The 27,831-nt window shown below is 36.4% G+C and overlaps 1 protein-coding gene across 1 annotated transcript; it reads left to right on the top strand.

Moving 5' to 3' along the window:
* Window positions 1-18,925: 18,925 nt before the first annotated feature.
* LOC141712977 (putative WRKY transcription factor 75) lies at window positions 18,926-21,352 on the top strand. Its single transcript, XM_074516138.1, has 2 exons — window positions 18,926-19,446; window positions 21,014-21,352. The coding sequence occupies exons 1-2, from the start codon at window positions 19,070-19,072 to the stop codon at window positions 21,195-21,197; spliced, it is 561 nt and encodes a 186-aa protein (XP_074372239.1). The 5' UTR covers window positions 18,926-19,069; the 3' UTR covers window positions 21,198-21,352.
* The last annotated feature ends 6,479 nt before the right edge of the window (window positions 21,353-27,831 follow it).

Consider the following 27,831-nt stretch of genomic DNA (forward strand, 5'->3'; position numbering starts at 1 on the left):
CTTGAGGAGGCATCCTGTTGACAGCAGCTTTATCTCTTTGAAGAGATTCTGTGGTGTGCACTAAGTGTAAAGTCTGCTCTGCCTCCACATTGCCCTGAGCAGCCAACAGTTGATAGGCTAAAACAGGGTGAGTAAAAGTGTCAGCATCCAAGGAAATGTTATCAATTACAGCTTTGTAATTTTGCTAAAATTGTCTTTCCTTTTCAGCATCATCCACAATCATTGACTCACTAGCAATGGCTGGCTCCATCCTTATTGCTCCAGTACCTGCTTTTCTCTCATGTTCTCTCTTTTGTTGCATCAGGGTCTCACCCTGGCTCCCCACCCTCACACCCTCACCTTCACCTACTAAGGTGGGACTCCTCTCACTCACTTTTGCCAATCCTGAATGAATGGATTGCTGAGATTCACTCTTTTCCTCTCCTTTTTCCTGGGAGTAACCCAGCCTCTCACTCAATACACTCTCCTCTCTCAGTCCTAAGAGTGATTGTATTACCACCAAATCTTCTGCACTTGAAATTATTGAAGTTTGAAGTTGTGCAGAGACACTCGACGGATAAATGATATCCGTCGGGTGAGTGGTAAAGCTATCCGACGGATAACTGCTGTTAAGTTTATCCGTCGGGATACAATCACTACTCGACGGATGAGCAATATCCATCGAGAGAGTAGAAATGAATGAGATGGGAAGAGAAACTATTGTTGACTCTGTGTTGATTGAAGTTATTTGAGGCACAGATGTCACAATAGAATCAGAAAGAATTGGCAAGTGAGCCAACAAATCATCTAAAAGATGATGCTCACTTGCACTAGATTTTGGCTTCCCCAACAGAGTTAAAGAAGGGGAATCAGGAATTGAAGTGTTTATCATGTCCACTTCCAGTGAGTTGGTTGGTGAGTATTGTGTTTCAGTGGCTTCTATCAAGAGAGATTTTGGCTGTGACTCCACATTTATTGGAGCCACATCAATCTGAATTTGAGAAGGTGCAGGGACTGTGTCTTTAGCACCAGTTTGCACTAAGTGTGTGTCCTGTGCATCCCCAGCTGTTTTGGATTTCTTCTTTCTAGTGTAAGTTTGGTGTAGGCTTGTGTCCCTAACCCTCTTGGCCTGTGCTCTTGGATGAGAGCTTTGTTCAATAGCCACATCCTTTTGGGAGGATGCAGCTAGAAGTGAGCTTCTGTCCTTTTTAAGCACTGCAGTTTGTTGGGAAACTACAGTGTGGCTAGGCTGGGATTCACTTATCTTTCCAACCTTATCCTTGGGGTTTCTTTGATGTTCACCCCTTCCCTCACCTATCTTACCCTCCTTCACACTCCCCTCTTTGTGTTTGGTAGAATTTTCAACTGGTACCTTTTGAGAGATACCAGAGGGGGTTTTCTTTGATTTGGATTTAAGAATTGCAGTTGTTTTGACAGCTTTGGTAGGCAACTGTTTGGTCATTGTCACAGTTGCCATAGTTATGCCTGAAGTCAAAGAAATAGAAGGGATTGGAATAGTTGAGAGTGTAGATGAACTTACCTCACTTACCTGAGGTGCCAGCATTACAGGAAAATAGAACATTGGCACATCCTTGTGATGGTTGGCTCTGTTCAAATCTGCAATGATTCTTCTCTCTTGAACCCAACACGCTAATTTGTTGGTTGGGTTCTCAAGTACAATCTCTTCACAAAGATGGTTAGCCAAAAGCATAAAAAATCTAGCATAGTAAATATTCTTTCCTCTTTTGGCTAAGTCACCTAGTTTATAACCTAACTCATACAAAACCAGATCACTTAAGTTGTAATATTTGTCTGTAACTAGCATGTATAGCATGTTAAGCATGGAAATGTTCACAGAATCAAAATTGCTGATTTTTCCAGAAAAGACCTTAGTTACTACATCACACAAGTAACTCCATTCCTTCCTAAGACCTAGTCTTCTAATTTCACTTAGTTTTGCAGTAGGAAGTGCATAATGAATGGAATTTAGCATATTGACAATATCAGTGTCAGTGTGTGGTGCAGTAACATTGTCATCAGGAATCTTGAAACATGCTTTTATGACATCACTATTGATACAGAAAACATTACCTTTGATGGTCAGAGTGATGGTTTTGTCAGTAGAGTTGTAGATTGCTGTTGTCCACATCTCCTCGACAACTTCACAACAAATTGTGGGTGATTCCAGCATAGCAAAACTTAACTTGCAGTTCTTCACGAAGTCCATCATCTTATGATAGTCTTCAGATTGCTGAATCCCCTTATTGACCAAGGCAGTGAAGTTGTTCTTCTCATAGATGAACCCAGTCTGTGACATGATCTTTACTACGGGTGCCATTGTTAGGGAAGAAAAGCTTGAAGAGAAAGAGGATTTTTGCTTGAGAGAGAATGAAATAAGACAGTTGAATTTGAGAATGATAAAAGAAAATGATTAGAATGAAATAGGCTTTTATACTTTGCTCAAACTCAACGGATAAAAATAATAAAGAGAAATAAATTACCCAATAGAAACTGCCTAAAATTACCGTTTTAAAATAAACTTTAAAAATTCCACCCATTATCCGTCGTGTAATGCTTATAAACTGTAAGTATACTCGATGGATAATGTTCAGGGAATTAACGGTTAAGATTTAGACACTTCGACGGATGAGGATAAAATGTTATCCGTCGAGATTTAAAATATTCCAGAAAAGTAATTGATTTTTATTTACAATTTGTATATCGACGGATGACTCAACCCGATGGATAATGGTCATCCGTCGAGAGACAAATTTTGACTTAGCCAAAATTTCATCCAAGACTAAAAATCAACTAAATTTCTGGCTTCTTTTCAACTTGCAAGAATAATTCAGATAAATTCAAGAGTAATTAAGCATACCTAACTCACTTACCAACCTAGAAAAGGTGGATTCATCCAGTGGCTTGGTAAAAATATCTGCAAGTTGCTTCTCACTTGGAACAAAATATAACTCTACAGTACCATTCATTACATGTTCCCTTATGAAATGGTACTTGATGTCTATATGCTTTGTCCTTGAATGTTGTACTGGATTTTCAGTGATGGCAATTGCACTTGTGTTATCACAGAAAATAGGAATCCTTTCAACTTGCAAACCATAGTCTAGCAATTGATTTTTCATCCATAAAATCTGTGCACAGCAACTGCCAGCAGCAATATATTCAGCTTCAGCTGTAGAAGTAGAAACTGAATTTTGCTTTTTTACTGAACCAGGACACAAGCTTGTCTCATAAAAATTGACAGGTTCCTGTTGTGCTTTTTCTATCTATTCTGTAACCTGCATAATCTGCATCTGAATAACCAGTTAGATCAAAACCAGAATCTCTAGGATACCAAATGCCAAGTTTTGGTGTTCCTTTGAGATATCTGAAAATTCTTTTAATAGATATTAAATGAGACTCTCTAGGATCAGCCTGAAATCTAGCACACAAACATGTAGCAAACATTATATCTGGCCTACTGGTTGTTAAGTACAGAAGTGAGCCAACCATGCCTCTATAACTTGAAATATCCACAGACTTTTCAGTAGTGTTTAGTTCAAGCTTAGTTGCAGTGGCCATGGGAGTTTTTGCAGATGTGCAATCCATTAGATCAAACTTCTTTAAAAGATCAAAAATATATTTAGTTTGAATAATGAATATTCCATCACTAACTTGCTTAACTTGTTTTGTAAACCAAGAAAGTAAGTTAGTTCTCCCATCATACTCATTTCATACTTGCCTTGCATCAGTTTGGCAAACTTTTTATAAAGTTTCTCATCTGTAGAGCCAAAAATAATATCATCTACATAAATTTGAACAAGTATGCTAGAGCCATTCACATTTCTGAAAAATAAAGTTTTATCTACAGTACCTCTTGTGAAGTGATTTTCCAAAAGGAACTTTGATAAAGTGTCATACCAGGCTCTAGGTGCTTGCTTCAGTCCATAAAGTGCTTTCAATAGATAGTAGACATACTCTGGGAAATTTGGATCTTCAAAGCCAGGAGGTTGACTTACATACACTTCTTCCTCCAAATCTCCATTCAGAAAGGCACTTTTGACATCCATTTGATAGACCTTGAAATTGACATGGGCTGCATAGTCTAAGAAGATTTTGATAGCTGCAAGTCTTACAACAGGAGCAAATGTTTCATCAAAATCTATCCCTTCTTGCTGACAATAGCCTTTAGCAACCAATCTTGCTTTGTTCCTTACTACTATCCCATTTTCATCCATCTTGTTTCTGAATACCCATTTGGTGTCTATTGGATTCTTTCCTTTAGGCTTGGGTACCAGCTTCCATACTTTATTCCTTTCAAATTGGTTTAGCTCCTCCTGCATAGCTAAAATCCAATCAGGATCTAATAAGGCTTCTTCTACCTTCTTTGGTTCTTCCTTAGACATGAAGCTGCTGTATAGACATTCTTCTTGAGTTGCTCTCCTGGTTTGAACTCTGGAAGAAACATCACCAATAATCAGTTCAAAGGGGTGATCTTTTGTCCATTTTCTTGGTTGAGGTAGATTAGCCCTAGATGAAGAGACCTCAATGTTGTCTTGATGTGTGATTGAGTTTAGATTGCTAAAAACTCCCCCTGAGTTTGTGGATCTTTGATTTGAAATTGGGGTGCTTTCTATGGGTGATCTGCCTTGACTTCCTGCTCCTTTTGATAACCCGACGGATGGTGAATTTTGAGTACCGACGGATGAGGCAGGTTGTCTTCCGATGGATAATACAGATTGCCTTCCGACGGATGAAGCATTATGTAACTCGACGGATGTTGAGTTTTGTGCTTCATTTGTAGTAAATTTGTCTGCATTATCCTTAAACACTGTTTCTTGATCACTATCATCATCACTTTCTTCACTGACCATCTCAACATTATCGAATTTGAGGCTCTCATGGTAATCTCCATCTTTTAGTCCTTCAATCTTTTTATCATCAAACACAACATGTATAGATTCAACAACAATGTTGGTTCTTAGATTGTAGACTCTATATGCTTTACCAACAGCATATCCAACAAAAATTCCTTCATCTGCTTTAGCATCAAACTTCCCATTTTGATCAGTTTGATTTCTCAGAATATAGCATTTACAGCCAAAGACATGAAGAAAGTTCAGAGTTGGCTTCTTCTTCTTGAACAATTGATAAGGTGTCTTGCATTTTGCTTGATTAATCAGAGAGATGTATTGAGTGTAGCATGCAGTGTTGACAGCTTCAGCCCAGAAATATGTTGGTAATTTTGATTCTTCAAGCATTGTCCTTGCAGCTTCAATAAGAGATCTATTCTTTCTTTCCACTACTCCATTCTGTTGTGGAGTCCTTGCAGCTGAAAACTCATGCAGGATCCCATTTTCCTCACAGAATGCTCTCAAGACATAGTTCTTGAACTCAGTTCCATTGTCACTCCTGATTCTTCTAACTTTGAAATCAGGATGATTGTTAACTTGCCTTATGTGATTGATGATGATTTCACTAGCTTCATCTTTGGACTTTAGGAAATAGGTCCAAGAGAACTTTGAGAAATCATCTACAATTACTAGGCAAAATCTTTTCTTTGAGATTGACAATACATTGACTGGTCCAAACAAATCCATGTGAAGCAGTTGCAGAGGTTCTTCAATTGCTGAATCAAGTTTCTTCCTGAATGATGCTTTAGTTTGCTTCCCTTTTTGGCAAGCATCACACAGTCCATCCTTTGTAAACTCCACCAGAGGAATGCCTCTAACTAGCTCTTTCTTTACCAGCTCATTCATGGTCTTGAAGTTCAAATGGGATAGCTTCTTGTGCCATAGCCAACTTTCATCTTGACTTGCTTTACTGAGAAGACAAGTTACAGATTCTGCTTTATTTGAGTTGAAGTCAGCTAGATACACATTTCCTCTTCTCACACCAGTGAGAACCACTTTGTTGTTTTGATTATTAATCACAACACAGGTTTCTTTGTTGAAGGTTACTGAGTTGCCTTTATCACAAAGCTGGCTGATACTCAACATATTATGTTTGAGACCATCCACTAAGGCAACCTCTTCAATGATGACATTGTCCTTTGAAATTAAGCCATATCCCACAGTATAACCTTTGCTGTCATCTCCAAAAGTGATACTTGGGCCAGCTCTCACTTCAAACTCTGTGAGCAGGGTAGAATCACCAGTCATGTGTCTTGAACAACCACTATCCAAGTACCAAAGATTCCTTCTGTTTCCCTGCACTCATCAAAATCAAATCAAGTTGATTTTGGTACCCAAGTTTCCTTGGGTCCTGCCTTGTTAGCTTTCTTCTTCTGTTTCTTAGATTTTAACTCATTTGACTTAGGAATTTCAGATTCTTCCTTAGTCATTTGGGTTGGGCCTTTGAAACCACTAGATGCTACAGAATTATTATGCATGTTATGGCTAACAGGAAATGACATGCTTGGTGCAAACATGTTATTCCAGTAAGGCATGCTAAATGGCATTTGAGGCATATTGTATGCAATATAATATGGATTAGGTGCAAATGGCATATTAGAAAACTGTGCATTCATGTTCTTTGTAGGCATAGCATTAACAGGCATAGGAGGCATGGCATTCATGTTAGAGAATTGAGGCTGAACAGGCATGGGAGTAGGCATGGCAGATTTGCAATTAACAGACAAATGATTTACACTACCGCATTTGACACAGATTTTTCTAGGAGCATATTTGCCAGGTGTGTAGTCGTTATGTTTGTTAATCCCTACTTTACCATTCCTATTGTTTTTCCTTTTAGTTTCTATTTTTACCTCTATCTTCTCAAGTCTGTCACTCAACTGTTTGACAGTCATGTGACCAACATTAGCCTTCTTCCCTTTCTTGGCTTGACTTGACTCCCCTGAAACAAAGTTCTTGGAAATAGACCCATACTTTTCATTTAGCTTGGTTAGTTTGGCTTTAGTAATGGGTTTGTTCACAGCCGACAGATGAGGATTTTTATCATTCGACGGATAACACATTTTGTTATTCGACGGATAGTCCTCATCATCCGTCGAGTCTACATCTGTCAGCAATCCATCTACCAAAATAGGTTCTAGTTTCTCCTTATTCTTTTTCCAGGCTTCATCACAAAAGGACTCAATTCCTTGAACCTTGGTGATTTGAGCATGAACATCTCTGGATGTTTTCCATGCTTTAATCACCTCATGTTCACGATCGAGCTGCTTCTTTAAAATTTCTTCCTTTTTCAAGGACTCAGTTAATTCCTCCTTAGCAATTCTACACTCAATTTTTAGTTTCTCAAACTCAACAAACTGAGACTCAAGCACATTATTCCTCTCACTCAAAAACAAGTTGTTTTCTTTGATTTTAGCATTTTCTTTAATGAGGGACTTAAGTGTAACACGCAAATGATACAATTCTGTAGACATGTCATTTATTGCATCATTACACTCAGCTTTAGATAAATATGCAAGGTTTGTAGTAATTACCTGATTGCTTGAGGAACTTGTCTCTGTTTCATCAGACTTGGCCATAAGGTCTAGATTGACATAGCTGATCTCCTCATCTTCATCCAAACCATCAGCTGCCCAGTCATTCTCTTGTGTAATAAAAGCCCTTTCCTTCTGTTTGAGTAGATCAAAGTATTTTTGCTTATAATCCACAGACTCAAATCTCTTCTTACTAGAATCTGACTTTCTACACTCATTTGCAAAATGCCCTGCCAAGCCACATTTGAAACACTTGAATTTTGACTTATCCACCATGTTTCTATTTGGCTTGGCAGCTCCAAAGTTCTTCTTGAACTTGAGCTTGGCAAATCTTCTTGAAAGGAATGCTAGGTGCTTATTAATGTCCTCCATGTCATCTTGACTCAAAGAATCTTCACTTTCTGCAGCTAGCCCTTTACCCTTGCTTTCACAGGCCTTTGAAGTTGATTCCACAGCTTCCATCTTCACTTCCTTCTCCTTTTCCAGTTCCGCAACTAGTGCAATGGATCCTCCTTTCTTCTTTCCTCTCTCCATTCTTTCATCCTACTCTATTTCAAGCTCATAGGTCTTCAGAATGCCATACAGTCTCTCCAAAGTAAACTCCTTATAATCTTGTGAGTTTCTCAATGAGACTGTCATTGGTTTCCATTCCTTTGGAAGAGATCTGAGAAATTTCAGATTGGAGTCTTTAGTCTGATAGACTCTTTCATGCAATTTAAGAGCATTTAGTAGCTTTTGGAATCTACTAAAAATGTCAGTGAGTGACTCACTTTCTTCATTGTGAAAATGCTCATATTGCTGAATCAGGAGCTGCATTTTATTTTCTCTTACTTGCTCAATACCATCACAGATTATCAGTATTGTGTCCCAAACTTCCTTGGCAGTCTTGCAGTTGATGATGTTATCAAACATATCTGCATCAACACCATTGAACAGAATGTTCATGGCCTTTTTATCTTTCCTGACTTGTTCAAGATCAGGATCAGACCATTCATGCCTTGGCTTTGGAACTGATGGTTCATTTCCTGTTGCAGCTCTCATTGGAACATGAGGGTCTCTTTCTATGCAGTCCACATAGGCCTCATCTTGATAAAGCATATGAAGGTGCATCTTTACCTTCCAATGATGGTAATTATCTTTATCCAGAAAAGGAATCTTGACTCTAACATCTTTCTTGTTCATCTTGCTGAATTGTTTTGATCTTTAAACTCTTTGTAGATTAAGAGCTTGCTCTGATACCAATTGTTAGTCCCTTAACAATATAGCAAGAATTACAGAAGGGGGGTTGAATGGAATTCTTTATCTTTTTCTTGAAATAAAAATGTTCAACTCGATTATAGATATATCTGTTTTGATTAGCACAATGCGGAATATAAACTGTAATGAATCAAAACAAGAGTAATTAAAAATAAGAGTCTTTAAAAACTTTCTGGTGGATTTAAACAATTCCACCAGAGATATATATTAATATATCGAGAGAACTCTGTGTGCAGAAATGCTCACAGCTGCTTTTACAAGATAGAACAACTAAGAACACAGGAAATGCTAAAGATAGTGCTTACAAAGATTTCTCTGTGTTTGTTTCTAAGCTCACTTAGTTTTCTCTTAGCTATATAATATTTGCTACTCTCTTGGTTTATATATATATTACCAAGATTACAAAGTCAAAAGAACTGAATAAATATAAAATCTAACAGTCTTGATCTTTGCTGCTTTTCGTCATCTATTACCCAGTTAATAGGCTTCTACAGTGTTTGTATCCAATCTCGACGGCTGTGTGTCAGCTTTCACTGTTCAACTGATGTTTGAATCTTGATATTATCATCCATCGACTTTCAGATCATCCGTCGATGACTTACTTGATCATCCGTCGACTGCTATTTTGAACATCCGTTGAAAGTCATTTGATCATCCGTCGAAGCTTTGTTAAGCATCCGTTGATAGCTATTTTGGCACTTGACTTCATTTCACTTATACAGAATTACAAGACATTGCTTATGTACAGTTAATCAACCTATTCTGCATATCTAGTTAAAGTCAACATGACTTATATGCTACTACAAATTCTATACAAAGGTGCATACAACACTGTGCTACAAACTTATCATTGTATAAGCTACTCACTCAATGGATAATAAATTACTCATCCGTCGGTACTCAAACTGAGTTACCCATCGGGACTATAATTCTTATCCGTCGAGTGCTACATTATTTCACTAAGTAAAATCTACTAATATGTTTTGTTCAGGTAATCATCAAGTGCACAACATATTCACAACAAAAGTAAACTCAACTAAGCTTAATTATCAGAATTTGCTTGTGTCATAAAATTTCCACAGAAATAATTACTTCTTACATGGGATCATTTGTTTATTGAAGACTACTAGGTCAGTATCTAGCACAGTTATCCTCATAGGATTGAATAGTTACTTAAACAGACATATCACTTATCAGAGTTTAGAAACATATATCAGACAACAATCAGTACTTAAACGCATATTTCAATTAATCACAGAATACACAAAGAGATTACATTCTGTAAATACTGATCATAAAGTCTGATGCATCAGAACAAAACTAGGCAGATTTAGAAAAAGAACCTGAAACCATTCCAAGTTCATTTACCAATCTCGTAAAAGTGGCTTCACACAATGGTTTTGTGAAGATATCTGCTAGTTGTTGATCTGTTGGAACAAAGTGCAATTCCACTGTACCTTCATCCACATGTTCCCTTATGAAGTGGTACCTGATGCTGATGTGCTTTGTCATAGAGTGTTGAACTGGATTACCTGTCATAGCAATAGCACTTTGATTATCACAGTAAATAGGGATTTTGAAATATGTTAACCCATAATCCAGTAACTGATTCTTCATCCAAAGAATCTGTGCACAACAGCTTCCTGCAGCAATATACTCTGCTTCTGCAGTTGATGTGGAAATTGACTTTTATTTCTTGCTAAACCAAGAAACCAATCTGCCTCCAAGGAATTGGCAGCTTCCACTTGTGCATTTCCTATCAATTTTGCAACCTGCAAAATCTGCATCTGAGTAACCTATTAGTTTAAAATCTGATTCTCTAGGATACCACAATCCCAGATCAGCTGTTCCTTTAAGATACTTAAAAATTCTTTTCACCGCTGTTAAGTGAGGTTCTCTTGGATCTGCTTGAAATCTTGCACAAAGACAGGTAGCATACATGATATCAGGTCTACTAGCAGTTTGATAGAGTAGAGAGCCAATCATACCTCTGTAATCAGTAATATCTACTGATTTACCAGTATCCTTATCCAGTTTTGTTGCAGTGGCCATGGGAGTGGATGCACTTGAATAATCTTGCATTCCAAATTTCTTCAGCAAGTTTCTGGTGTACTTAGTTTGACAAATAAAAGTGCCTTCTTCATTCTGCTTGACTTGAAGGCCCAGAAAATAGCTAAGTTCCCCCATCATACTCATCTGATATCTTGACTGCATCAGTTTGGCAAACTTCTTGCAAAGTCTGTCATTTTAGACCCAAAAATGATATCATCAACATAAATCTGGACCAGAAGTAAGTCCTTTCCATGGTTGAGGTAGAACAGTGTTTTGTCTATTATTCCTCTGTTGAATCCACTTTCCAGAAGAAACTGAGCTAAAGTCTCATACCATGCTCTAGGAGCTTGCTTAAGTCCATAAAGTGCTTTATCAAGCCTGTAGACATAATCTGGATGTGTGGAATCTACAAAGCCTGGAGGTTGTTCAACATATACTTCCTCCTCCAATTCTCCATTGAGAAAAGCACTTTTTACATCCATTTAAAAGACAGTAAACTTTTTGTGAGCAGCATAAGCCAAAAATATCCTTATGGCTTCTAACCTAGCAACTGGTGCAAATGTTTCATCATAATCAATTCCTTCTTGTTGAGAATATCCTTTTGCAACCAGCCTTGCCTTATTCCTTGTAATTATGCCATCACTGTCAGCTTTGTTTCTGAATAACCACTTTGTACCAACAACAGATCTATTCTTTGGTCTTGGCACTAGGGTCCAGACTTTGTTTATTTCAAATTCATTCAACTCTTCCTGCATTGCTTGCACCTAATCAGCATCTTAAAGAGCTTCTTCCACTTTCTTTGGCTCAGTCTGAGAGAGAAAAGAATTGTAAAGACATTCATTTGAAGTACCTGTTCTAGTTCTGACACCTGCATCAGGATTTCCAATTATCAAATCAGGTGTATGTGATTTTGTCCACTTCCTTGCAGATGGAAGGTTTTCTCTAGAACTGGATGCTCCCCCATGATCCATGCTGTCTTCAATTTCATTTTCTGATGCTCCCCCTGAAACTATGCTCTCTGAGTTGGATTCTTCAGAATTTAGATTTTCAGTACTAGCAGAACTTGGCTTATCAGAACTTGACGAATCAGAACTTGAAGAGCCAGATGTATGTTCTGATGTTTCTTGAGATGTGGTAAGATCTTGAGTATGCTCCCCTGCATAGGTGCATCTTCCTTTGACGTAGTCACCACAGTTTCAATAACATCAGAGTTTAATCCATCAGAGTTTACAGTATCAGGACTTAGACTGTCAGGATTTTCAGTATCAAAATTTGAGTCTTCATTTTCAAATCTCAGCTGATCATGGTCAATGAAATCTTCAAGACCAGTAATCTTCTTGTCATTAAAAGAGACATTGATAGATTCCATGACCACTTTTGTTCTCAAATTATAGACTCTGAAGGCTTTTGTGGAAAGTGGATATCCAACAAAGATTCCTTCATCAGCTTTTAGATCAAACTTGGATAGCTGTTCATGATGAGTCTTGAGAACAAAACACTTGCATCCAAATACATGAAAGTACTTCAGATTTGGCTTCTTTTTCTTCACCATCTCATATGGTGTTTTTCCATGCTTGTTAATGAGTGTTGCATTTTGAGTAAAACAAGCAGTCTGCACAGCTTCGGCCCAGAAATAGGTTGGAAGCTTTGCTTCTTCAAGCATTGTACGTGCAGCTTAAATGAGAGTTCTATTCTTCCTTTCAACAACTCCATTTTGTTGTGGAGTTCCAGGAGCAGAAAATTCCTGCTTTATTCCATAGTTTTTGCAGAACTCTTCCATTATCAAATTCTTGAACTCAGTGCCATTATCACTCCTTAAGATTTTCACAAAATCTTTGACCAATTTATCCAAATGTTTGACATGATTAATCAAGATAGATGCAGTTTCACTTTTTGTGTGCAATAAATACACCCATGTGTATCTGGTAAACTCATCCACTATGACCAACGCATATTTCTTCTTTGCAATAGACATGACATTCACTGGACCAAATAGATCAACATGTAGTAGATGATAAGGCTCAAGAATTGATGATTCAGTCTTGCTCTTAAATGAAGATTTTCTTTGTTTGGCTTTCTGACAGGAATCACAAAGGCCATCAGGAGCAAATACTGACTTTGGCAGTCCTCTCACAAGATCTTTCTTGACCAGTTCATTTATATTGTTGAAATTTAAATGAGAGAGTTTCTTGTGCCAATTCCAGCTTTCTTCAATTGATGCTCTACTCATCAGACAAATTGCAGAACCATCAGTACTTGTTGAAAGCTTAGCTTCATAAATGTTACCACGCCTGTATTCTTTCAGAACAACTTTGCCTTTAGATTTACTCATAATTTCACAGTGTTCTTCAAAGAAATCAACATGATAACCTCTGTCACAGATTTGACTTATACTCAGCAGATTGTGTTTAAGTCCTGAGACCAGAGCTACTTCTTTAATTATGACATTCCCAAGATTGATATTGCCATATCCCAATGTTTTTCCAATGTTGCCATCTCCATAAGAAACACTTGGGCCAGCTTTCTCCATAAAGTCTGATAGCAGGGCCTTATTTCCAGTCATATGTCCTGAACATCCACTGTCCAGAACTAGAATATTTTTCCTGTTGCCCTGCAATCACAAAGACCACTAATTATTAGTTTTAAGGACCCAGACTTGCTTGGAACCTTTGGTCTTATTAAGTTTGTTAACATTTGCAGCGGATTTTGCATCAGAGTTTATGTTAACATTTTTCTTATCAGAACTTACACTATCAGACTTTGAATCAGAATTTACACTAGAAGGAACAATGGAAACTTTCTTCAAAAAAGGTTTTATTTGATAATAATCATAGTACAAACTATGATATTCCTTACAAGTATAAATGGAATGTCATAAACTACCACAATGAAAACAAGGATTTTGTGGTTTGTATCTAACAGACTGACTCTTAACTCCTGATTTTGAAGGTAAGGAGTTAATATTCTTATTCTTCCTGCAAAAAGAAGCCAGATGGTTAGAACTTCCACAGTTATGACATGTTTTCCTAGGAGCATCAGGAACAGGTTTATAATCATTGCTTTTATTCACACCTTCCTTTCCATTCCTATTTTTCCTAGGTGATTTTACCTTGTTTGCATTCTTAACATCTTTCAGCTTATGCTTAAGCTGCTTCTTTGTCATTAAGCCTATGTTTACTTCAGCTGTCTTTTCCCGTTTTAGTTTGTCAGAAGTTAATTCCTCTTTAACTTCTGATTTCTCATTTTCAGACTTTACAGTTACAAACTTAACAGGTTTTAACTTTGGCTTTTGCTTAACAACAGGCTTAATTTCTTCAGTTCCTTTATCATTCTTATCCTCTCCATAACCTAAGCCCTCTTTCCAGTTTCCACTACTTAGCAAATTTTGAGTTGTTTTGCCAGAGTTAGTCCAAGTCCTGATAATCTCTCTTTCCTTTTCTAACTCAGTTTTTAGAGATTCATTCATTTTTAGCACTTCATCCCTAACATAAAAGGCATCATCTCTATCCTTCTGAGTTTGATGAAACATGACTAACTCTTTTTTTAAGAAATCATTTCTTTTCTTAAAAGCAAGATTTTCAGAAGGTAATCTTTCACATGTTAAAGTTTGATCTCTATAACTAACAAACATGGTTTTAAGATATCTTTTTAACTCATTAATATCATCAGTATGAAAAGCATAAGTAGTCTGAGGTACCTTTGTTTCAGCAGCTTCAGAACTACTCTCAGCACTTTCTTTATCAGCATTTGCCATCAATGCATAGTTCTCCTCACTTTTAGAGTCTGAGGTATCTGTCCAGCTTTTCTGCTTTGTGACAAGAGCCTTGCCTTTGTCACCTTTTACCTTCTTGCAATCAGGAGATATGTGGCCTTTCTCACCACAGTTATAGCATTTAACATTGGTATAATCTCCTCTGTCAGACTTTCCTCCTCTGCCTTCAGATCTTCTGAAATTCTTCTTATCAGAACTTATGCCTTTCCTGGAAAACTTCTTTCCCTTCCTGAACTTCCTGTATGCAATCTTTGTGATTCCTTTCACCATAAGAGCACACAGCTTCATCATCTCCTCATCAGCATCAGTCTCAGGTAAGCTTTCAGAATCTGAGTCATCATCACTTTCAGAACTTGATGACTCAGTTTCAGACTTTATGAAAAGAGCTTTACCCTTGTCTTTCCTTGAGGAAGCTGCTTTGGGGGATTCTTATTCAGCCTTAAGAGCAACTGTCCTTGACTTTCCTCTTTTCCTCTTGCTTCTTTGTTCCATCTCAAGTTCATGAGTCTTGAGCATTCCATAGATTTGATCAAGAGTTGTTTCATCAAGATTGTAGTTGTCTCTTATTGCCGTTGCCTTCAAATCCCAGCATTCAGGAAGAGATAACAGAAATTTAAAGTTTGAATATTCAAGATCATACTCTTTATCAACCAATGACAAATCATTCAAAAGTTTGAAAAATCTATCATATAAATCATTCAATGACTCATTAGTCTTTGAGTCAAAATGTTCATACTCTTAAGTGAGTATTGTCTTCCTGTTCTTCTTCTTAATCTCCTTAGCAGTCTTGCAGTTGATTACCCTGTTTGACATTACATTATCAATGGCACTATGCAGTAAGTGTCGTACCTTAACATCCTTAGCAATTGATGTTATATCTTCAGCAGTATAATCACTCTTCTCCTTTGGTACGATCTTTGCTGCTTCACCTGCAACTGCAACAACGAGCTTGGTTGGTTTGTGAGGCCCTTCCTTGATTCTATCAAGGTATTCTGGATCTGTTGCTTCCAGGAACATGGTCATCCTTACCTTTCATATGGGATATTCAGATGGTCTCAGTATGGGAACTCTGATAGTCTCATACCGACTTTGGATTTGTGTCTTTGGAGGTTCTTCAGTTTTTGTAGGCTTAGTTGGAGTTTCTGTGTCAGACATGATTGTGTTTGGATCTTTAACTGTATGTGTGTTAACAGATAAGCTCTGATACCACTTGTTAGGTCACACACACTGTAGAGGGGGTGAATACAGTGTATAATACAATCAAATCGAACTTTAATATCTTAAGTAACAGAAAACAAACTTTATTGAAACAATAAACTCTGTTACAATATGGAACTGTTACCTCTCAGTGATGAACAAATATCACGAGAGCTGTTAGGATTACAATGAATAATCTTCTTTAATATAATAACACTTATAGTGTAAACCCTATGTCTGTGTTTATATACTACACAGTTACAAGATAATCACTAATTGATATGGAATATAATTCTGCTTCCTAAAATATATCAATCAGATATCTTTTCTTCCAAGTATTCCATTCTTCACGGAACTCCTTCTTCATGCATATCTCTTCTTATGTTTATCTCGATCTTCTTTCCTTTAATCAGCTACTGTCCTTATCTGAACGTCCTTCAGCACTTAAGTTCTGATATCTAACTTCTGATGATTATCTCCTGATAATATAAGTACTGATATCCTTAAGTCCTGACTTCCAGTATAAGTACCGATTAATGGTTAAGTACTGATTTGTCCTGTTAAGTAAGATCAGAAATCTAAACATAAATCATATTAGCCATGATATTATCAAATATATCTAACAAAAATAAAAATCTAGCTATTTATACTTTTTGAAAAATAAATACCCTAAAATTAGTTAAGGGTGTTTTCATCCCTTAATTAAAATATTTAAGCGCAAAAATAAAAATTATGGGGAATAATTTTTAATCGAATAAATATAAAATTTATGCCAAAATTTCCCAAAAATTATGAATAATTCAAAATGCAAAAATAATGGCTATTTGAAATATGTATTATTTTATAAAAATAAAAATATGAATTTTGTGGCCTTTGACGTCCCGGTGGGGTCCCGGTCCGTTGATTTTTGAGAAACTGAAATATTTCTTAAATTAATAGAAGAACCCCGAATACATATAATGTATGCAGACACGCATAAAATGAGATAAAACAAGTATCTCGATAAAAATGCTAATAAACACGCGTCCAGATCACGTATTCTTTTATAAGATTGCATTTTAAACACGTAACAAATAATCAAAAAATTTCATGGTCCTTACGGGACCACAGATAACAACTACAGAATGTCATATCATGGCAATAATCATTTTAAACTTATATAAACACATAATATTTATTTATTAATCACAAAATTTTAACAGAATTTTCCCGGATATTACACATGAGTTGATAGAAGATCTCATTTTGGAAAATAGGAGCTAAGACAAAATATGCATGTGATTTTTGCTAATGAAGAAGAGGAAACGTTACATTTCCATGCATGACAAATTGGAGGGATATTCAAAGTAATATATCGGGCTATAATCCAGGCTCATTTGTCAAGTCTCATAAGAAAGAGAATTAAGAAGTAATTTTGCGGGACTTCAAAGACGGTGTTATGTATTGTCGGTGATTTATAAACCAAGTAACAGTAGTGTATTCCCTAAAAAATAATAAAATGGAGTTTTCAATAGAGCTAAGGCGAGAGCACTATTTTTGAGAAAAACACTATAAAGCGCAGCTGTGAAATTTTTGTAATTTGCACAAATTATTTCTTCATTATATAACTCAGGTGGCAAGTCAAAAACAAACCACCTGGAAATTTTTATGTCTTGTGTTCTTGCTTCAGTTTAGCAATTGTTCAAGTTGAAAAAGTTATATTTTGTATTTAACCCCTCCACCCTACAAACTACTGGTATATTGATTGTTGGTACATATCAGGTGGGATGAATGATCGCAAGAGGTTTTAATTTAAGGAAGGAAGTTGTTGTAGATAGAATTAAAAAAAACTCTTCAATTGCATTTATTTATAGTTGGTACAACTATATGTAACAACTATGTCTAATAAATTCTTAAATATTACTGATGTTTTTTATTTCACCTGATCATCTCCCCTAATACATATATGAGAAACAATCTCTATATGAAATCACCCACCCCTAAATCACATCACCCACCTCCTAGATTACATATAACTTATCCAGAGCCTACTTCCAACCCCCCAAAATTTACCTCGGGCCCACTAGGCCTCATCAAGGCTAAAATCATAATTCTAGATAGATCCCAAAACTGTAGGCCCCATCCTGGCCTACTAGGCCCCTCCCCGACCCCAAGTTAACCCTAGCAAGGCCCACCCTTGGAGTTCACCCTAGATCCCCACTACCATTCCTAGATCCCCAATACCATTCCTATCATCCTAAAAATTGAATTTTCATTTAATTTATATTTTAGTAATTGTTACTCTGATTGTGTATATATATATATATTTATTTATTTATTTATAAGTTTCATAATCCTATATAGTGGTTCCACAATTATTTTTTGCTGATTGACTATGGCCGGCCCGAAAATTGGGTCGAAAAGGAGTTAATTCTCGCAAAATAATAACAGAAAAGGTCTATTTGTTTTAATCTAGGTCGTTTATTTGTTGATCCGACGGTTTAAAAACAGTATGTTGGATAATTTATCAGTAGGACCCATTTTGGTGTAAGTACGTTAAAAATAAGACAGTCGTCTTGGGTAGTAATAAAGCTGCAAAAATGGAAAATGAGAGTCCCTGCCGCCTCTACATCTAAGAATTGAGAAACATATACATACGCATCTCTGTATAGGTATTTCTGTAAAACGGAATAAGAAAGGGAAATAAGTGACGAGACTTTGTAGGGCTTGACTGAGATTCACTTTGAAGTGGCTCGATGTAAGTTTGAGATTTGTATGGGGGCCATGCTAGCTTTCTCCTAATTATAAAGAACCATGGTCGTCTGTGATTTGATTTCAGTGACAACTGGTAATGGAGAGATCAACGTACAGGTGTGGTATATACCCCCCCCCCCCCCGTGTCATTTAAAATGAGTAAACCCTGTTTTTCCATGCATGTAAGGAGAAAAATGAATACTCCGTTCTTATACAGTTTATAAAATGACCAAACCGTGCATTTGTACTTGTCACGTTTTTTGTCACAAAAATTAATTTTACTTGTATATTCTCCCCTAAGACCAACTTTCAATTTTATTAATCATTTTTATGTTTTATTTTTACCGTTGTTGATGAAAGCAGTCTTAAACTTAATCTTCGCCACCATTTTTTCCACGTTCATTTTCTTTCGAATTGTCAAATCCATTCCTACTCGCGTACGCAATATATTGTAGTTTGATAGTAAGTTGTTACTATTCAAAATAATAATTTTCCTATCCAGCTAGCCGCCTTAATTTCTCCAATATTGGACCAATAGCTCCTACTGATATCATTTATCTTATATAATACTTCCAACAACTTTTCCTCAATTTCCTTCTTCTTCTTCTCCTTCACTTTCTTCTGAAACCCTAGTCATGGAGAATTATCCTATGCTCTTTCTGGGCTCGGGTACGACACCCCCAAACTCATCATTAGGTTCTACCAACAACAGTACTAGATCTAATAATAACAATAGTTTCTACAACAATCCGAATGGACTCTTTGGAATGTTAAGGTCAGATATCCATGGGTCATCAACATCGTCAGAAGCCAAAGATGGTGCAGACAACTCCAACGGCGGAAGCTTCCAAGTGACTGAAAATGATCAGGGGAAGAAAAAGAAAGGAGATCAGAAGAAGGCTAAGAAGCCAAGATTTGCTTTCCAAACAAGAAGCCAAGTTGATATTCTTGATGATGGGTACCGATGGAGAAAATATGGTCAAAAAGCTGTTAAGAACAATAAATTTCCAAGGTATGTGATTTTTTATTTTATTTTTAAATTCGTGTTTTCTGTTTAGTCATACTTTTTTTCCTTTCGGCTGTAGATGGAAAAGTCCATTTTGATTTATAGAGGTACGGACGCATCATCACTTTTATATAATCCATATGTAAATTAGGAGCTGCTCCTGGAAAGATAGATAGCACAAGACCCCACTAGGGATTCTTATCTCACTTTGTTCAATGTTACATATATATATATATATATGTGCGCGCGAGCATGAGTAACGAAGGTGCATGTATGGCGGCTGTTAGTTAGGTGAGAATAGTATCATTATAGAGATTAAACTTATAATAAGGTGTATGTATGGAGGTTGTTGCCAAAATCCCAATTATAAAGAACACACTACACACAACAGTCCACGCAGTGCTCCATCTTCCCCATAACATATGATGAAGAGCACACACTACACACTGACACATAGACAGGTTTAGGTTTAGGTTTAGGTTTAGGCGTAGGTTGGTTTGCATCTGTTTCTGATGTAGTATAATTCGTGTCATTCTTTGTATCGCATGTATGTGTGATATGAGTTATCACGATTTCATTCACTTGGCCAAAAACATAAATTAAAATTACGATTTCATTTGGTAATAATTTTCAACATTAACAATAATTCAAGTATATGCATTGATATGCGCCATTAATCACTTAGTGATCTAGCATTCACTGGATCCCTTGAACTCATCTAGTGTTCTTCACCCTCATCTTTCTATTGCAAGTCGCACTATTAATGGTATATAATTATGCAAGGATATGTTTCATGGAATGAAATTGAGAAATATTAAAATGAGATTTAAATATATATATTTTTTTTGTAATAAAGATATATTTTTCATTATTCTTTGTTTTAGTATTTTTAGCAACTTAAAACTAGAACTTCTAATCCAATAATCTGAGAAGTAATATTTTATTCTCATTTTTCGTAGCTACTTTAAAAAGTTTGTAAAACTCCTACTCCCACTCGTTCACTTTCATCAGCCTGTCTTCTTAATTTTGTTCATAGATTTTTTACTTCATATATATATATTACAGAACTTGAGATGATATATGATTAGCTGAATAAGCAATTGGCGAGATAACTAAAAAGTGATCCTATTCAGGTCTTCATATATTATTTTATATTATATAAGCAGGAAGCCGACATGAGGTATATATAGTCGAAATACCTTGGTCTTATACTTCACAATATTCATTTCATAACACATTTCAATGCAATTTCTATCATCCATATGTAATGCAGTAAACAAATAATTAAAGCATACTCCTGAATCAATTGTTCATCTCAAACTTGTTATAAAGAAAAACAAGAACTAATGAATGCATTTTAGTAAATATCCTTTATTAGGCTATACAAATTTTGGTGACTCAGTTTTTCAACAACTTTGAACTAAAATGCATTTTGAAATGGCGGGTGGCCTCACAATCCTTTCAAAGCTTTATGAATATTATTTATCACATCCTCCATAACGGAATATCATTGTGCCTTATTTTGGTAAATATAAAAAATATATACTTATAATTTGGATATGGAATGCTGCAGGAGCTACTACAAGTGTACTTATCAAGGATGCAATGTGAAAAAGCAAGTACAGCGGCTCTCAAAGGATGAAGGGGTTGTGGTGACTACTTATGAAGGGATGCACACTCATTCCATTGAGAAGCCTACTGATAATTTCGAACAAATCTTGAGCGACATGAAGATTTGCCCTCCCACTTATAATTAATAATTCTATTTTATTATTCCTTTATTACATGCATGGACCATAAACCCAAACTATTTCTAGCTTAGCTATATGATCACTACGTACGTCATCTGTTCTTTTTAATTTTGTAAAGTATATTTATATATACTAATATCGGATCCCTAGCTATTTGTTTATTCGACTTAGTACTACCGGTAGTTAATACTTCTAACTGAAGAGTTTAATTTTTCTCTGAATGACCAACGTACATAACATGCATGTATGGCCACATGGGAGTTTATCTTGTTCGCTATGCTAATTAGAAGCAATACATTTGATTCGAAGGTGCAAAGATGCAAAATTTATCGCATAGTACAGAGTTATTTTAGGTTAATACCGTTAAATTAAAACTTAACTCCTTAGAACATCTCCGAGAACAAAAGTTAAAAATCCTTAATTAAAACATGATTAGCTAATTTTTTTTTGAATTTGTAAGAACTTTTATTCGGGAGATATTAACTATTATCCTAATCTATATTCAACTATATATTAGTGAAAATGAAAAAATAATATTATTTAATGATAATATTAAATGTTCAAGAACAAGAAGGCTTCGGCATGTTAACCACAGTTTGCTCTGATAGACCTTGATTTTTCTTGAGGTATCAACTTGATGTCGGAAAAAATATTACTTAGTATTGCACTTGCTTTGAGAATAAGGGAGATAGTGTCAAGCAACACCATATAAGGACAGATTGGTCAATCCACCAGCTCTGTCTCTCGTAAAGTAGTGAAATATCTAAATCTAGAGATATTTGTAAGGTCATCTGTATTTTTTCAAAATAATATATAGCCTAAAATGCATATGAACTGTTACTATATGCCTTCTCCCAACACAGTGTAATCTATTGAAATTTGCATGTCATCCAAAACATCTGAATGAGAGTCACTATCCTTTGATCTAAATAATTTTCTATACACACCTTAGATTCACACACTAGAAAGGTATTGACGCAGTAATTATTATTAAATCATATTACGGTCACTGATAATAATTGAATTCTGGTCCTTAGATCCTGGCCCTCAAGGTCTTATGCTCTGATCTTTGGATTGGGCTAAGTTTCAGGAACACTTTGATTTTAAAATTGGGTTTCTGTTCCCGGATCATTATCTCTGACAAACTCTTCACAGAATTCCGAAGAAATCATTGATCCCTAATAAAAGATCACTGATAATCTTCCCAAAATTCAAATCTGGAAATGATTTTAACTTCTAGTCAAAATTATAACTTGTAAATGAGGATTCATATATTATCTAACGAGTTTATGAGATATACTTCTTCATAGAAGTTGAGGGATATCAGTAATTCTGCTACTTTAAAAAATCCTAATTTCCCCTCTCAGAAGGAACAAATTTGAATCTCTTGACTGAGAGTTTTCATCCTTGAATGTGGAGGGCAACTTTTTTATGAAAATGGATTTTCTTACAGGTACACTTTGATATTTGAAGTTTTGAGTGAGTGACACACTGTGAGACTGAATGACAAACACTTGAGTGTAGAATGAAGTGAAACATATTATGAGATCACTAAAAAAAAAATTCACACACACACTATGAGGAAATTATTACATAATATAATCTCTTTACTTGGTTATGTCGCCATATCCCTCTTCTCTGATACATATTTGTTAGTCCCTAACAATGGAACAAGAATTAAAGAAGGGGGGTTGAATGGAATTTTTGAACCTTTTTCAAAGAAAATATAGAATATTTTCTCTTAATAATATATAAGTGTTTGATTTGCAAAGTGCGGAATAAGAAGTTAGTAAAATCAAAACACAAGTAATTAAAAATACAAGTCTTTAAAAACTTTATGGTGGATTTGAATGTATCCACCAGAGATATATATTATATCAAGAGAACTCTGTGTAGAAAGATTAGCTCACAGCTGCTTACAAATATGAACAACTAACTTTACAGAGAAATGCTAAGGATGCAGCTTACAATTGTTTCTCTGAGATAATGTTCTTAGTCTTGTTCTTGTTGTTCTATTTGCTACTTCTTGGTTTATATATCACTAAGATTACAAAGTAATAAGACAAGATAATAAAATAAAACCTATCAAGTCTAATACTATGCTGCTTCATTAATCTATTCCAGCATCTTTGAATATCTTCATAATAGCATGGAAATGGCAATGCTTCTTTGTTCTCTAAAACCCAGTTGAATAGGCTTCCACATTCCTTTTGCATACACTCGACGCATGTGACTGTGTTGTCACTGTCAACAGATATTTGAATTAATTATTCGTCGGGTACATGATCATCTGTCGGGTTGCCTTGTTAATCATCCGTCGAGTGCCATTGTTGTTTATCCGTCGGGTAGTTATCTGACACTTGACTTCATTTTATTTATATAGAATTACAAGACATCATCTATGTATAATTAATCAACCTATTCTGCATATCTAATTAAAGTCAACATGACTTGAGTGCTACTACAGAATCTAAACAAGGCAGAAATGTGCTATAGACTCATTATTACACAAGCTACTCACTCGATGGATAATAAATCATCATCCGTCGAGACTATATTGAGTGATCCGTCGGGACTATATTCCTTATCCGTCGAGTGCTACATTTTTCACTAAGTAAAATCTACTAAGGTGTTTTGTTAATGAAATCATCAAGTTCACAACATATCCACAACAATCTCCCCTAATTTATGTCTACTGGAATTGTAGCCATAAATAAAGAGAAACCTGATGATAACAAAACACCCTAAAAATACAACTTTAAAAGTAATTAGATAAAACTGTAAAGTGCTTCAAATAACAAAATGCACAAAGATTAGCTCACAGTCATTTTCAAGGTGCTCCTCTAGGCTGAGCAGATTAATCTAATTCCTTGAAGATCTGGATCTCTTTCCGAGCTTTTTGTTATTTTCTTCTACTTGATTTTGGAGCTGTCTGTGGAATTCCAGTTCATCAGATTCTGAGAGATTTAGTTTTTCTTGCATTTTCAAAAGAGTCTCATTGCTAGAGATGCTCAATTGGTCTTCTAATCTGAAAAATCTTCTAACTCCTTTGTCATCCATGAACTCCTTCAGCCAGTAGGGCCTTAGATGCACTCTACTCCCTATGTAAGGAATAGTTAGAGTCTTTGGGAGTGCATCTTTAGCTCTAATACTCCTCAATTCTTCAATCTTCTTTAGAACAAGTATTCTTACAGTTACATTGAATCCAAAGTTCTTCTTGAATGATGGATAAACCTTTATCAGCACATATTGGCTTTCTTGAAGGATCCTGTGAAGTGGCCATTGAATCTCATTTCCTCCCTTGTACTTGAAAACTAACCTTTCAGGAAGATTCCTGTAGGCATCAATCCCTCTAAATTCTTCCAGTTCATCTAGATAGAGGTTTAGATCAGAGAATTCCTTGATGACACATAAGTACATGTAATATCCCTTGTTGACTTTGGATTGAGCTTTGGTTAGAGATTTGGATTTGAGAGGTGACAGCTTCACTTTCTTGACTGCTCTTGACTTTGTTCTCTTTGGCTTGTTAAGGATTGGCAAATTAAAGTTAGGAATTGGTAGACTTTCCCAGTCTATTGGTTCATCCTTAGGCACAATAGGTTCACCATGAATGTTCATGTAAGGATCCGCCACCTTAATATCTTCAAATACCACTGAGGGTTTTGATGCTTGAGTTGTAGTTGGAATATATTCCTTGGGAAACTGATCCCCCAATTCCTTACTAACAAAGTTCAATAACCTTTTGGTTCTTTTGGCCAATTCCTTGTATATGTGAGATTTTTTCTGTTGTGGTTCAACTTGCTTCTTTGGATCTTGAGATTCATTGATTTCAGATGGCTGAGCAGGAATTTGTTGTGTTGGTTTCACAGCTTGTAGCTTGGCCAAGATAGCTGCTTGCTCTTTCTTTTGTTTAACCTTTTTAGCATCTAGAGCATCTTGCTTCTTTTTTTGCTTCAATCTTGCCTTTTCTTCTCTCTTTGCTTCATCAAATTGAGGATGTCCAGCCACCACACAAATTTCTTTACCATTCCTGAAAACTTTAGCAATTCTCCTTTTCAAATCTGAATTAGCTGGATCCTTGTAGAAGGCAATGGATCTTGACAACAGTTTCTTCTCATCAGGCTTTGGTGTCTCATACATTGTATCCATAGGGTTCTTTAGTGATGATTTTGGATAGTTCACCCTTGGCTTCAAAAGTACTTCAGCCTTTGGAGATTTGATGCAGGATGGCTATCCTCTTTCCAAATAGTTCATGCTCCTTTCATTCACAGAGATTTTCCTGACTTGAGAGTGATGAATGGCTGACTTTTCTGGCTTCTTTGCTAGCCCAAACTTCTTTTGAATATCCTCATCAATTTTCTCCCAGTTGATTGGATTCAACAACTCCTCTTCAGCTGCTTTCAAAGTAGCTGCTGCTTCCTTTATCAGATCAATAGTATTCTTTACTGGTGGCTTTGAGATAGTAATTATAGGCACAATTACTTTGCGAACTTGAATGTTGAGCACTTTTTGCTCCCCCTTAATCTTAGGACTCTCTTTCTCCCCTTTTTTTTATCATCAAGCTGAGTAGAGGAGGAGGTTTGTGCAACCACCAGTTTCTGAAGCAAGTCTGTTTGTTGAGCTTGGTGTAGATGAATTGCTGTAAGAGATGCTTCCATTGCTGTCATTCTTGTATCCAAGGTATCTATCTTTGTGGCAAGATCAGAATTTTTCCTGAGTTGTCTCTTAATGTTAAGCATTGTAGCTTCTGGAAGTTTAGAGTCCATCTTGTCAGAAATGGCCTTTTTCATTTCATCAATATCACCTTTGATAGTGTTGACATCTTGAGCATGTTTAAAACCTTGGATTTGTTGTAGTTGCAGAGAAGCAAGATGTGCTTGAAGGAGCTTTTTGGTGCTGGCATTTGTGGTGATTTCAAGAGCAGAATTTATCTGATTTATGAGTTGAATCAGGGTTGTCTTGAAGTAGTGTTCATCACATTGCTTTGAAAATGCCCAAGATGGCATGCCTGATCTTGAACTAGAGCCTACTTCTCCCCCTATGTCTAATGGCTCTTCTTCACTATCTCTACCTTCACCTCCAAAGAATTCTTCTGAACCACCAGTCTCATAATCAACATCACCAGCTTTAGAAGGCAAAGCTGTGATGGCATCCTTAGCTCTTTGCATGGACTGTGTGGTGTGCACCAAGTTTAACATCCTTTCTGCATTGTCATCGCCCTGTCCAGCTAGAAGTTGGTAGGCTGGAACAGGGTGAGTAAATGTCTCAGCATCTAAGTAGGTGGAATCTATAACAGCTTGAGTTTGCTGAGATAGTCCCTCCCTATCTGCATCCTGGACATTCATTAACTCACTTACAATAACATCCACCCTTATATCTTCAGTACCTGCTTTTCTCTTATTTTCTCTATTTTCTTGCATCAAGGTCTCACCTTGGCTCACCACCCTCACACCCTCACCTTCACCATCTAAGGTGGGGCTCCTCACACCTTTTTTTTGCCAATCCTGAAGAACTGGATTGCATATTTTCACTCTTTTCCTCTCCTTTTTCCTGGGAATAACCCAGACTCTCACTCAGTTCACTCCCTTCCCTCAATCCTAGGACTGATTGTACTACCACTAAGTCTTCTGCACTTGAGATAATTGATGAAATTTGAAGCTGTGCAGAGACACTCGAAAGATAAGGAATATCCGTCGAGTTAGCAGTTTGACTATCCGACGGATAACTGTTGTTAAGCTTATCCGTCGGGATACAATCACTACTCGACGGATAAGCATTATCCATCGAGTGAGTAGAAATAAATATGTTTGGAGTGGAAACTATTGTGGACTCTGTGCATATTGATGAGAATTTTGGCACAGATGTCTCAACAGTTCCTGAAAGAATTGGCAAGTGAGCCAACAAATCATCCAAAAGATGATGCTCACTTGAACTAGATTTTGGCTTCCCCAATAGAGTTAAAGAAGGGGAATCAGGAATTCATGTGTTGATCATATCCACATCTAGAGGGTTTGTGGGAGAATTTGGTGTTTGAGGTGCTTCTATAACTAAAGATTTTGGCTGTGACTCCACATTTATTGGAGCCACATCAAACTGACTTTGAAAAGGTGCAGTGACTGTGTCTTTAGCACCAGTTTGCACAGTGTATGAACCCTGTGCATCCCCAAGGGTTTTTGGTTTCTTCTTTCTAATATAGGTTTGGGGTGAGCTTGTGTCCCTTACCCTTTTGGCCTGTGCTCTTGGCTGAGAGCTTTGTTCAATAGTCACATCCTTTTGGGAGGATGCAACTAGCAATGAGCTTATGTCCTTATTAAGCACTGCAGTTTGTTGGGAAACTGCAGTGTGGCTAGGTTGGGAAACACTCACCTCTCTAACCTTATGCTTAGGGTTTTTTTGATGTTCACCCTGTCCCTCACCTTTCTTACCCACCTTCACACTCCCCTTTTTTGGTTTGGTGGATTGTGCAACTGACATCTTTTGAGAGATACTAGAGGGGGCTTTCTTTGACTTGGATTTAGAAATTTTTGATGGTTTGGTAGCTTGGGTAGGCAATTGTTGGGTCATTGATACAGTTGTCTGAGCTACACTAGAAGGCAAAGAAATTTATGAGGCTGGAAGAGTAGGAACAACTGAACTTACC

Source organism: Apium graveolens, chromosome 3 (genome assembly GCF_009905375.1).
Source record: "Apium graveolens cultivar Ventura chromosome 3, ASM990537v1, whole genome shotgun sequence".
NCBI lineage: Eukaryota > Viridiplantae > Streptophyta > Magnoliopsida > Apiales > Apiaceae > Apium > Apium graveolens.